This window comes from Zingiber officinale, chromosome 6B, assembly GCF_018446385.1.
Source record: "Zingiber officinale cultivar Zhangliang chromosome 6B, Zo_v1.1, whole genome shotgun sequence".
NCBI classification, from domain to species: Eukaryota; Viridiplantae; Streptophyta; class Magnoliopsida; order Zingiberales; family Zingiberaceae; genus Zingiber; species Zingiber officinale.
The window spans coordinates 41,652,713-41,666,275 of record NC_055996.1 but is presented as its reverse complement, the minus strand read 5'-3'; the positions used below and the strand labels follow the sequence as shown (position 1 = coordinate 41,666,275).

Genomic DNA, 13,563 nt, shown 5'->3' with positions numbered 1-13,563 from the left:
GAAATACCTTAGATGGTGTTGGGGCATGTAGAAGAGTCAAGAGTAGGAATAGCTAATGTAAGGTTTAAGGTTCACTGGTTTCTTAAAGTCAAATTAAACTTAAGTCAGCCTTAGTGATTGAAACATGTGGGACATGTGCCATCAATTTCCTTAAAAGATAGTAATTATTATGTATTTAGAATTAGAATTATAGTCATTTGGATCAAACTGCCACAATTGCACCTATAATTGAGACCTATGCACATGGTTTCCGGCTTTAAACTCCATCACCATCATTTTCTTGATTTTCAAACTCCCTAGAGTGCCCCATCAATCTCAGTTAAACGGAGTATAGAAATATAGTATTAATGTCAAATGTTACATTCCTTACCTGTCTTATTTTAGTACGACCTATGTAATAAATTAAAGAAATTAGAAGGCTTTTTTGTTCACAAATGAAATGAATAAGTTTCATCAAGCTATTTATTACATCGCTTCATCCCTAGCACACTTAGCTAATTAGCTTGATGTTTTATGTGCTCAGATATTGTACATACTAGGTATCTAGAATACGAATTTAAACGGTTACTTTATCATGGTTTCACATATATATTAACTTAGTAGAAAATATTGATTAACCTATACAACAAGTTTAATTGCTCAAGTCCTACCTTCAAATCCTCAAGTTTAATTGCATTGAAAATCTTTGTTTTGTTTATAAACGCTGAGTTTGAAAGGTAAGAAACAACGGCCCAAAATATAGACATAGTCACCAATTTTATTTTATTTTTTCAAAATAAAAAAAAATACTTAATCACCAAATATGTTAATTACTCTATAAAAACCTAAATAATTAGAAACTTCAAGAATCTACAATTTAATGATATAGACAATCATATCCACTTGTTTGGAGAAAGAGGTTCAGGAACTGAAAATTAGGCTTGAATTTTTTGGGGTGTTTTATGCCACAAAGAGGCCAGAGTAAACTCAGTTAAATTTGAACTTTTGAAACAATTATTAAATTCATTTTTTAAAGTAACTTAAAGAAAGGAGAAACAAAAATAAATAAAATATACTTGGCAACCTAAATGCTGAGCAAAAAAAAAGGAGACTGATTATTTTTGCATATCTATTATGTTTAATGAAAGAGTATCCTAAAGTGAAAACAAGCAAAACCAATAGAAGATAGCCTCCTTAAAAGACATTGATCTGTTTTACCTTCATTGCAAACTTCATATAATTTTATGGAAATTTAACAATTAAGTTCAATAGAAATGGTTCCATCTCTGACCTATATGTTTCTCGAAAGTTGTAGTGATACTTTCAAGAAAGCCACTAACGATCCTAAATGTGATTATTTGTGTTGTTGGGAATGGAAACAGCTTGAATAAGTTATAAACAAACTAAATGCTAGAAACTTATGGGAGGAAGAAGAAATTGACCTTTTTTAGGAAAGACAGACACTGATAAACAGAAAGTGGATTTTCGACTTCGTCATTGGGATACTTATCAACCCTGCCTTTCCAGCAAAAAAATAAATAAATAAAGTGTTATTTGCTTACTACAACAGAAATAAAACTAAGAGAGGTCTAACAACTACTAAATAAACTTAATAATTAAGAAATTGTCCAAATAGAAGGAATAATAAATAGTAGGTAGCAAGGAAAGAAGCAGTTACGAAGCAGGGAAAAAATGTAGAGAAAATCACACTCGAAGGAACACCAAGATGATGTTGTCTTGGTCAAGAGGAACAACAAACGAAATGCTCTGGTAACTATCACGCGGCATACTTGAAGTTGCGGAGGAATTTGTATCACATTTTGAAAGGCTGCTAGGCATAAGAGGGGGCTGCACGCTGCTGGATAGCAACCTGCAGTTTGGTGGGTCAGTTCTTACATAGGTGGAGCAGCAAGGTTTGGTCCTACGATTATCTCCAAGGACATACGGGCCACTCTCTTCAATATTGGTAGACTGGACGGATATGGCCTCAATTTCTTCGAGGCGGGTTGGACCCAACATTCAGATGTCTATGAGGAAAATTTTCAAAATGGGGAAACTCCTTAAGCAGTGAAATCATACGCTCCTCATGCTAGTCCCGAAGGCGGATCACTTACTGATGGTTACAGACTATAGACTGATAGCTTGCTGTACTGTTGTGTACAAGATCATCTCCAAAATCTTGACGAGTAGGCTATGTGAGGTGATGACCAACATCATAGATCCGACACCGTCAGCTTATGTTGAGGATCGTTTCATGGTGGAGAATATCTGTCTTGTCCAAGAGCTCTTGAAGAATTATGCATGGAAGAGAACTTCACCATTGTGTGTACTCAAAATGGATCTCCAAAAGGTTTTTGATTCAGTCGACTGGTCGTTTTTTGCTTATTGCAATCCTGCGGTTTGGATTTTCGGAGCAGTACATCACATGGATAGAGGAATGTGTAACACCGTCTCCTACTCGGTGGATATTAATGGAGCAATGCATGGATTATTCAAGGGGAGGAGGGACTTGAGGCAGGGTGATCCACTTTCACCCTTCCTCTTTGGATTATGTTTAGAGGTGTTCTCGAGGATGCTCAGATCTATTGTATGGAAGCCTTACATCATGCCAAAAACACCAGTTTGTCATGTGACAGCCCACAAATGGCAAAGTGCGCACCAAGGACAGACTACAAAACCTGTCTGCTATGCCAGCAGGCGAACAAGATGATGTATCACCTTTTCTTCATGTGTTCCATTATTAAACCTCTATGACATAGGCCTCAAAGTTGGCTACACATTGGGCACAACATTGGGACAGTGGTAACCTTGTTGGAGACGTTCCAACAACGATATTATGGAGAGAGTATGCTCAACAAAGTCCATTATTTGGGTGTATCTTATATGATCTATTTGATTTGGCAAACCCGAAATCGATGTCAATATGAAGGGAATGTGCCAAACATTGCGAGATTGATTAAAAAGGCTCAAACGCGTGTCTTTAGATTTTTGAATGCTCCTCATTTAAGTCCTTGATCAACTTAATTTAACTTATCTTTATCAAAAAAAAAAAAAAGAGGGAGAGAATGTGTGCAGCCTCAAACCTTATTAACACGTGAAGAGGAAGAAGAAGATGTAGGAAAACTAAGAACTAGTGAATAAATTTGATTGGAAGCATAAAGCAGGGAACAATAATGGAGGATGCACAAATAGAAAGAAGAGATTTGGGAAGAAACAGTAGAAGAGGATAGCTAAAGACAATGGATGAAGAGTGGAGACTCCAAGGAGAAGAGCATAGAAAGCTTTGTCACATTTTCTATTACTCATGTCTTGTCGGAAAGAGATGCCACCAACAACTGTTCACCATGTAACCAACATTCGCACAAATCCTGTTCACCCTAGAATCCAATCAATCCAAATCAGGGAGTTGATTGCATGATTGATGAGGAGAAGGGTTTAAAATCTTGAGTCATGTCAGGGTTTTGATCTTTGATTGAAATTGATACTATGTCGACGTTCATACATATAGTGTTGGTGGCGAATTGGAGGTAGGATGAAGGAAATGAAGAAGTTGAATAGAAATAACTATAAACCTAAATATGAATTGTATTTCATCCAGAATGATATTGTTTTGACATTGTGTTGTACAAACACAAGCTACAAAAATAAGAAATGCTTTTCAATTCATTTTGATGTGTGTTGGAGAGTGTCAAAGGGTGTAGATTATCAGCATGATCTGATATTCATCAACATAATTGACATAGTAATATTGGTGAGATTACTGATGTCGGACCGAGTAGTATCAAGGTTTGGTATTTATTGGAATGATACTTTTTGATTGTGCTGCCCCACACAGTGTGAGATCATGAAGAAATTTTTGTCAACAACGTCGAATCAAGAAAACAATAGTTGATGCCTATGACCATTTGTTGATGTGCGTTTTCCATACATGGTGACTAGCCTCTCCTGATCATGTTGCTACCATATGTGTGGAAGAGAGGCCACTCAATTGCCCATGACTTCTTGCTTAATCAATTGAATTGGAATCAACACAATATGGTGAACGTTGTCCATATGTGGTGGCTACATATGTGGTGGCCCTAGCGTCACTATATCACGCTTTTGCTAGATCTATGATACCCTACAGTGCATGCCACCTTGTTTGCTTTGTTGAAGAGGAACTGAAGCCTATTGATGCATGTCTTCCATATTCAATGGCAATTTAGATCATGTTGCTTAATCGATGGAAGAGAAACCACCTTAATTGCCATCTTCGCATAAATTAGAGATCCTAAACTAGCAGAATCATTGTCACCTCTCTATTATGCCCGATCACAAGGGACAAGGGAGAGGAAGAGTGGTGGTGACCACCATGGACTAAATCTAAGCCAGAAAAGTTATCACACCTCCTCTTTATGCTTCTTAATCATGTAGAAGAATGATGGCCGCTTCTGTAGACAGAAGTCAAGATTGGGATTTTTAATCTTCCCTACTCTTCTAAATTTTACATGTTCAGATGTTTGATAATAGCAATGAATAAATTTGAACAATCAACTATGACCTCTTGTTGAAAAAGAAAAAATGTGCCAAACCATGGTTTTAGTATCTTGTCAACTCAAAATATGTCAAATTGGTGTGCTGAACACTAGAAGCCAGCAAAAGGGGAAGTTAAGAAGGAAAAACATAAGAGGCGAAGGTGAGGAAAGTCATGCGTCTCCTTGACGAAAAGAAGGTGAAGGAGTTGGACTTCCCATCATTGGATCTCACAATGAACAACGTCACTAGACTTTCGTCTCCATGTAAGTCGAAGCTTGCTAGTTTCATCTCTGTTATGAACATGTTGGATCCCAAATTGCACAGACATCATTTGATCTGATGACGAACAACACTTTTATCTCTTTGGGAGTTAAACTTTGCTAGTTGTCTTTGCTACAAACATCGTTGGATTGCAAGTTGCATGGTCTAATTGGATTTTGCGTCAAACAATACATTGTGAGATTTTCATCTCTCATGACATTTGCACATGAGTTTTTCATTGTACTTTCATAGACATTGAAGAGTTGGACTTTGAGTAACTAGAAGGGCTTGTATCTTAGGCCATGTGCATTGTGGCCTTGTGGGTTGTTCGTGTTGCATGATTTTCATCTCCATTGGCATTCACGCATAAATTTTTTATTGGATTTTCACAGGTGATGAAGTGATGGTCTTCCATCGAGTTACTAGAAATACTCGATTTTCATGCCTTGAGCTTGTTCTACATGTTAGTCAAAGGACAAAATAAAATATTTCACCTATGCTGATTGACATTGACTCACCTATGCTGATTGACACTGACTGAAATCCTAAACATTGGTAATTAAATTTGATAGGATATGACGTGCAGAAAAAAGAAACCATAGTAATAACTTGGCATGGTGCCACATGTTATGTGTTTTCAAATATTACAATAACAACCAAGCCTTATCCCACTAAATGAGGTCAGCTTGGATCCTCCTACATCATTAGGTTTTATTCCCCTACTATATTATTATTATCATCCTCTTTTATCGTTATTAATCAAGTCTTTTTTTTTGGTATTTCTCGTCCTCATTTAATGTGCGTATTTGTCATAGTTTCATATAACCTAATTGAAGTATTTATTAGTCATCTAAATAATCTTAAATGTGTGAGTTTTCTCTCAATAAATGCAACCCCGACTTTTTCTTTAATATTCTCATTTCTAATTCTATTGATCCTTGTATATCCATACATCCATCTTAACATCCTCATCTTTACGGGTCTTATATTCTACTTGTGTGCTCGAGATATAGTCCAACATTCAACTACATATAGTATAACTGGTTTAATGTCATTTTGTAGAACTTCCGTTGCGATACTTTACGATCACAAGGACCATCTAATGCTCTACTCCATTTCAGCCCTCCTATTTACATTTTATATAAGATATCTCTTTTAACCCCTCCATACGTTTGCAAAATTGATTCTAAATATTTAAAGCTCTCAGTTATGGGTAACTTTGTCATACTATTGTCTAAGATTGCTAAATTTAAATTTCATATATTCTTTCACTTATATTGTTTCTCACCAAAATCGAGCTTAGATTTATTCCTTAACATATCTTATCTATCAAAATAATATCATCTGCAAACAACAAACATCTTGGTAATATATCTTGCATATTTCTTGTGAGGTCATCCATGATTAATGTAAAACAATACGTATTAGCTATGAAAAATTCATTTACTATCATAGAATCCAATATAGTTTTTTATTTTTTATTTCTTGTTCCAAAACTCTAACCTCACACCTTATCATATTGCTCATTTCTTACTCTAGATGATCATTTAGATCTCCTATTAAATTATTTTGTTTGATAGAATTTTTTGTATTACCTCATCTAGGTTTTTTTTTTTAAATTTATATTTGGTGTCTTCTTCTAATCTTACTTGAGGTGCATATATGTTAATCACATTAATATTTTCTTTGGTCACCACTATCTTGAGAGTTATAATCTTATCCTCTTTTTAACTACTCTTTACTTTAACGAACTATTTACAACAATACTTATTGTATTTCTTGTTTTACTCCTTGCTGTGTCTCTATCATTTTTGCTTGCTCTCCTACCCATTTTATCTTTTATAAATATAAAATATTAATTTTTATCCTAATCATTGTATCTACTATCTTCATTGCTCTACTAGTGAGCATTCCTATATTCTATGTTCAATATAATGTTTGTTCTTATCTAACTTATGACATGAGAACTTTTGCGTATTTAACACTACACCCAAGTTCACACGGAGATATAGCGGTCATTGCAGTTGGAACTTATAATGTGTTCCTTCAGGAGAGTAACTTAGCATTAGCACAATAGTTGATAGATCCATTCATATAACATTCACTAGTGTTTAATGTTGACTAACAACCAAATGCAACCCTCAACCTTTTTCATTTGAGTTTGGGACCTATTGACGTTTTAATTATGGATTTTTAAATATATAATATATTTATTAAATAAAATTCAATAGTATATATATATTTTTTCATTCACATATTCAATAATATCTTCTCTAGAGTGGTCTAAATACTTATCCCTTAAAATTCCACATGTTTCCATTTCTACAAACTTGTTCCTGTGGATGCCATTTTTTATTGGAATTATGTTTTGACTGAATGGTAGGCAGAAGACCACTTACTTGGTGTTGTTCTGAAGACTCCTGCTGCTGCTAATAAACAATATATCATTTTAGTATTGACTACTGCTACTGCTTCGTCTATGCAAGCTTCATGTCCCTTGAACAAAATACAAGAGAATCAAAGTTTTCAACAAGGTTATTTTATTACTCCTAAAGGAAAGCGTGGTACAGAAGAAGAGTATTTTTCATCCATTACTTCAAGGAAAGGATCTGGAGCTATAAACATAAAATTGCCCCATTATGGTAGTGCTTCTGGGATTAACTATGCTGTTACAGAAATGGAGAACAAAGATATCATCTCTATTTGCAATTGCAAAATGAAGATTGATCAAGTCCGACTTCTTGAGGATGCAAGCAACATTGCATATGCAAAAACTGTTCAGGAATTGCTAAAACAGAAACCTGATGGAAACAAATTTCCTCCTGCTCTGGATGCTGTAAAAGGTGTGTTTTATTTCCTTAGCCATAAAGGCAGCTATATGACTGTTCTGTTATGTATATAGCTATACTTGCAAATATCCCAGTTATTCTTTTCATCGCAGCTCACAAATATCTTCTGTCAAAAAATTGAAACTAAAATTTCATTCTAAGAGAACTGAATTTAAATAGTTAGGGCAATAATCCATCCACAAAAAGAAAATACAGATCTGAAGGTCAAAGAAAATACAATTGTGGAATATGTATGTGTCCTGCATAGAATAATAAAGTCATTGGACAGTGTGTCATATAGCATATGCAGATCATACTTGAATTGTTTTTGCACTGCTTCTTTTACTCTCTTATATGATAGTTGATGGCAGTTAAACTTTTATGATTGGGTTGAAAAAGATCTATGATTCATGACCCCTTTCTCTTGAAAATTGTTTTCTAGTTTTCTTTCTTTAATGCTTGTTTTTTTTTTTTTACTTCTTAGATCTCAAATTGAAAGATATGGCTCTTGTGCAAATGTATCATATTTACAATGAATTTTTGCAAAATATGAGTGAGAACAAATGCCATGGTTGCACAAAGTTGAATGAACATATCATGTTGATGAAGGAGCAAAGTAGGCACAAAGAAGAAGTCAATGCTTTAAAATTCCAAATGTCAGATGATGCTCTTCAGCAAATGCCAGACTTTCAAGGCCGGGTATGTTCAAATATACTCCATTCTTCCTGATGCATTATAATTTCATTTTAATATCAAAAGAATTTGTTCCTACAAAGATAAATGCTGATCTGCAAAGGCCAGATTGTAATAACGATGGGATTATAGAAATAGATATATATTATTTGAAGCTTGGATTATCTCCTTGACTGTGCTGGGATGATGATTTAAAGTTTTGATCTTTTGGGTATTATTGACACTAATGTCAGCAAACTGTTCTGCAAACACTGTTCTTGAAAGGAATTTTGATCCGACTAGCTTCCATCTTGTTGCAGTTTTCAAAAACAAGTATAAATCTGTGTGCCGGTAATGCTTGTTACTAAAATTGATGCATGCAAACCGCTCATAGATATGATATTGTGGTTTCGGTTGTTTGGATTGAATTTGAGTAATTGTACAATATACCTTCATCATCATCAAGCCATATTTCTTCCCAATTATTTGGACTTGGCTTTATAAATTGTATCCCTATGTTGAGATCCATGCAAAGCTTTTCACTAGTGATATTCAAAATTTTATCACGTTGATTATTTTTTTCTTTTGTCTACCTGTATTCCTTAAGATCATTCAAACCAATTGATTCCTTAAATAAACTAATTCATTATGCCTCAATATGCAGATTGATGTGCTCAAGGAGATCTACTGTATTGATTCTGATCTTGTTGTTCAATTGAAGGGTCGGGTTGCATGTGAAATGAACTCTGGGGAGGAACTGATATGCACAGAATGTTTGTTTGAGAACCAATTGGATGATCTGGAACCTGAAGAGGCAGTTGCAATTATGTCTTCTCTTGTTTTCCAACAGAACAACACTACTGAACCATCACTTACTCCTAAGCTGGCTTATGCAAAAAAAAGGTAGTATAATTATATAATATCCTACAAAATGATGCTTTGTTTTTGAAATATACGGTTTCAGAATCTAATGTCTGTAGTTAATTTTTTTTATTATCCGACAGTTATAATTATATACTACAGTTTTTTTATTATCACCTTTCCACCTATAGTTAATATTTTTTTCACTGATCACCATCACCATTGTATCTCCCACGTAAATAAATTCTACAAAATTTCATAACCCAAGTGGTTAGTGATGATGGTAAATTTAGTACTCTTAATGGACAGTGTTTCAAATGAAACCTAGGCGGGAGAGTGAAATGTGCTATTGCTTGATCGGCATTTGAATAACCAGCCTAAACAATACAATGTAGAATAATTTGATATAATGCTGCATACTAATTACCATAAATTAAGTTGGTGTTTTCTTCTATTCGCATAGCTTAAACTTGTTTGATCAATAATATGTAGCTCACATATCCAACCTACTACTTGAAACTTGGCCCACATATGTAGCTCACATACTTTGTGTTGTAAAAGAACCCCAAACTACAGGGTCTTCCACAACAACCACCTTAGGGTCAGCTTTCGCAATCCCAGTTGCATAACTTTTCTATCAATAAAATGCAGTTTCCACCTCTCTAAGAACTCCTGCTGACAACACATTCTCATATTTAGGCACTTCTATTCTCCTTACCAAAGCTTCAGTATTAACCAGAGATCAGGCCTTAAGTCTCTCATTGTTGTTTTATCATGGTTTCCACAGTAGTAGAAGTGAATGCTTAAAAATCATCAGCCTAATAAATTACAATTTACTAAAAATCTCTCAGATCGTCTATCAGCACATTCCATTTGTTGGGAGAGGTATCTAGATTGATCATGAGTAACTGGATGTATGCAATCACCACCTAGTTTATTGATTTTTTAAAAAAATGATAGAACATAAGATTTCTTTGTACATGACAGAAAAATGTATCCATGAAGACCTATATAATTATTGGGTTTCTACCAATGAGCAAAAAAAAATTACAACTTGAGTAATGAATTAATAAGTAGAATAAAAATTATAGAAAAAAAGTATCTCTTACTCTAGATATACTAGAAAAAATGACCAGATTATGCAATGATGGGAATAAACAAGAATACTTGCCAAATGCATATGATCCTCTTTTGAATGGTGCATATCGTGGAAAAATAAACAAATTCTAAATTCATCTTATGCTGATTCATTTTTGCCAGACTCCTTTCTCTTGTAAAATTATAAGAAACCTTAGCTGACAACACTCCATCAGCACTACATCTATTATCCATTTGTCCACACACTTACTATTAGGAATGTTAAAAAGTTAAAAGTTTCGTTCACTAATAGATTTGAGAAAATTGAATAAAGACAATTAACGCTCCATTTATCTCTGTATAAGCTCCTGCACTAGCCTAGCTCTTCAAATTCACATGCCACCATTTAATCGAATGTCTCAATTATCTCAATTCCCAATCTGTACCATCAAACAACCTTTCAGTTCCTAAATACACCACTGATTTTTTTTGGAAGCCCAAGATGAACACCCCACTCGCGTTTTCATTTACGAATGACTAACACTATATCTTCCTCCATGCACCTAGGCTCAATCAGTCACTATCCTTCTAGTAGTCACTATCCTCTATTTAATCAAATTAAACTTATGTGATTAGGCATAGATTGATCTCCATTCGTCACATTTGCATAGAGCTCATAGTTGAATTAATTAGCCTGAGAGATTTTTAATTGATAGCTTCCTGTCTTTAGTGTTATTCTCTCCACCAACAAACTTCAGACATGTTGGAATATTGAGCATTAAAGAGTCATTTAGAAATCACTAGAAAATCACTTTTATTTTGAAAGGTTGATTTATAAGAGTTACATCAAGGATTAATTCTAAATCCATACCTTTTTGCACTAGTCATGAATGGAGAACACATTTAAGATACATTACTATGGTGTATGTTATTTGTAGATGACATTTGTTTCGTTGATGAAACACGTGAAGGAGTGCTAAGTTTGAATTTTGGCAAAAACATTAAAACATTAAAAGTAAAAAGGTTTTAACCTTAGTAAAGACAATATATGTAATTTAAGTTTATTAATTTTAGCCGTAGTAAGATAATTGTTAAGTTAGGCAATGTGAGAACATGAGAAATACGAACATTAATAAAAGAAGAATGAGATCAAAGAAGACTTGTTTAGCAACAATAAAATAAAATATTTTTTTTTTAAAATATAAATGAGGATATATTAAGAGATCTAGCCATTAATGGCGTAGGGGATCAGTCAATCTCACTTAGTGGGATAAAAGCTTTGGCGGTGATTGTTGATTTATTTTTCTATTGGAGGATTAATTTATTTCTCTTTTTTATAGCTGATTTTTTAGGATTTTTTTTTACTTTTTTATTTTTGCTTGTGGTAGTTGAAGGATTAGTGACTTTTTTTTTCTTTTGTAGACACAATTGTATATACGGGTGTTAAATTATTCTAATAAAAAATGTATGAAGATTCTTAAGATATGCCCCAAGATACTTGAAACAGTATGTCCAAGAACATTTGAAATTTGAATTCTTGTGGGCTCATACTACACTGATATGAATTTCAGACTTGTAAGTCTGACATGGACTTTGTAATTTGTAAGATAGGTTATCGTCATAAAAATTATGAGAAAATTTCATGGAAAGATTTTCATCTAACATATGGTCCAACATTCCAGTTAGCAACTATTACTCAATACACTCCATTGACTTTCCATATTAGAATGAAGTAAACTTGAGGTCAACCGTCCTCTAATCCAGCAAAGGAAGTGTTTAGGAAACCCCGAAGGCCTCGATATAGTTATAATAGCTGTCCAAGTAACATTATCAATAATCTTTTTCTAAATCAACCTTCACAATTTCTTCAGATTTGTTTATAAAAAGAATGTACAATCTCACTTACAACATGAATATTATCATGCATCCTTCTCCCTTCAGGGAAAGCCTTGAATTGATGTGTTATTTCTTTAGATTTGTTATATGAAACATTGGCTTACGGTTGATTTAGACGTTGGTGAAAGATAAATATTTGTGCTTATTAATGTTTCATGTATAAAACCGTGTTTTGATGTTTTTTACATTGTATTAAATTGCCAATTACATCAGTTAGAACCTCAAGAATCTTATTATTTATAGCTTTATCTTCCCTTCCTACCTGCATTAGGTTATATGATACAGCGATTAGATTGGGTCAACTCCAGGCACAGTTTAAACTCTCTATTGATCCAGTGGAATATGCACGAGACAATCTCAAGTTTGGCCTTGTTGAAGTTGTATACGAATGGGCAAAGGTCTGAGTTTTAGACACTTTTCACTGTATTTTACATGATTCAGAAGTCCTCTGATATTTTATTTATGCATTTCAGGGAACCCCATTTGCTGATATTTGTGAACTCACTGACGTACCTGAAGGTCTCATAGTAAGAACTATTGTTAGACTGGATGAAACATGTCGTGAATTCAAGAACGCAGCCTCAATAATGGGCAACTCCAGCCTTTACAAGAAGATGGAAACAGCTTCAAATGCTATAAAACGTGACATTGTGTTTGCAGCTAGCTTGTATGTGACAGGAGTTTGAACACAGCTCTTGTTGCCATTAATCTTGTATCATCCTAGAAATGGCACAATAGATTTCACTTGTCATCGTAAAAAGACAATTTCACACATTCGTAAACATTGTGTTAATAGCAAAGTGTTTGTCTCATTGGCTGTAAATTGTTAGGATTTTATTAGTGTTATCTACATCTTGCTAATAGTCATCAAATTTAATTTGAAGATCAGTTCCAATTAGCTTGTCTTGAATGAAGTTGTTGAGTCATTTCTGGGTTCGGTGTTACCTAGTTCAGTATTTTTGAATGGCGTTGATTTCCACAAATTGTTCCATAGACGAGTTGAATCTTGCTTCATATATAATAATAGAACCACCACCAGGCTAAATGAATGCTAGGGATCTATCTATCTCACGCATCTGTTTTTGAATCTTTTATTATATGCCATTGAGTCCGAGTGAAACTGACTTGAAGGGTCAATATAGCACCTTAGCAGCAGGTGTCCAATACGTGCAAATGGCATAACACTTAAAGATGTGTTTCTTATGTTTTTTCGAATTTCAATTCAAGGATGAGCATACCACCTGATAGACACTCAGACGCCTAAAACATATGATGAGGTGAGGGTGAAGTTAGCCTCAATTAGGGAGGGATTTTATTGAACCTTAAGATGCCAACTTAGTTGAACCAAATCAATTCGAATTAGTTCATTGTTGGTTCAACCAACAAACCTTGGAATTGAGTATAAAGCAAAACTAATATACCATCCACCTTGACCTGCATTTTGGCTAATCTCTAATTCCAATTGAAACCAAAT

General features: G+C 34.2%; 1 protein-coding gene across 2 annotated transcripts in view; it reads left to right on the top strand.

The window, feature by feature from the left end:
• LOC121992376 (DExH-box ATP-dependent RNA helicase DExH11-like) overlaps positions 1 to 12,972 on the top strand; it is a 73,232-nt gene extending 60,260 nt beyond the window's left edge. Inside the window, exons 19-23 of one of the 2 annotated variants that reach the window (XM_042546698.1) lie at positions 7,139 to 7,598; positions 8,068 to 8,282; positions 8,920 to 9,158; positions 12,361 to 12,487; positions 12,563 to 12,972. In XM_042546698.1, the coding sequence (XP_042402632.1) occupies positions 7,139 to 7,598; positions 8,068 to 8,282; positions 8,920 to 9,158; positions 12,361 to 12,487; positions 12,563 to 12,775 (1,254 nt within the window). In that variant the 3' untranslated portion in view covers positions 12,776 to 12,972. Of the gene's footprint in view, positions 1 to 7,138; positions 7,599 to 8,067; positions 8,283 to 8,919; positions 9,159 to 12,358; positions 12,489 to 12,562 lie in introns of those variants that run through there. The other variant, XM_042546699.1, reaches the window with a different exon arrangement.
• The last annotated feature ends 591 nt before the right edge of the window (positions 12,973 to 13,563 follow it).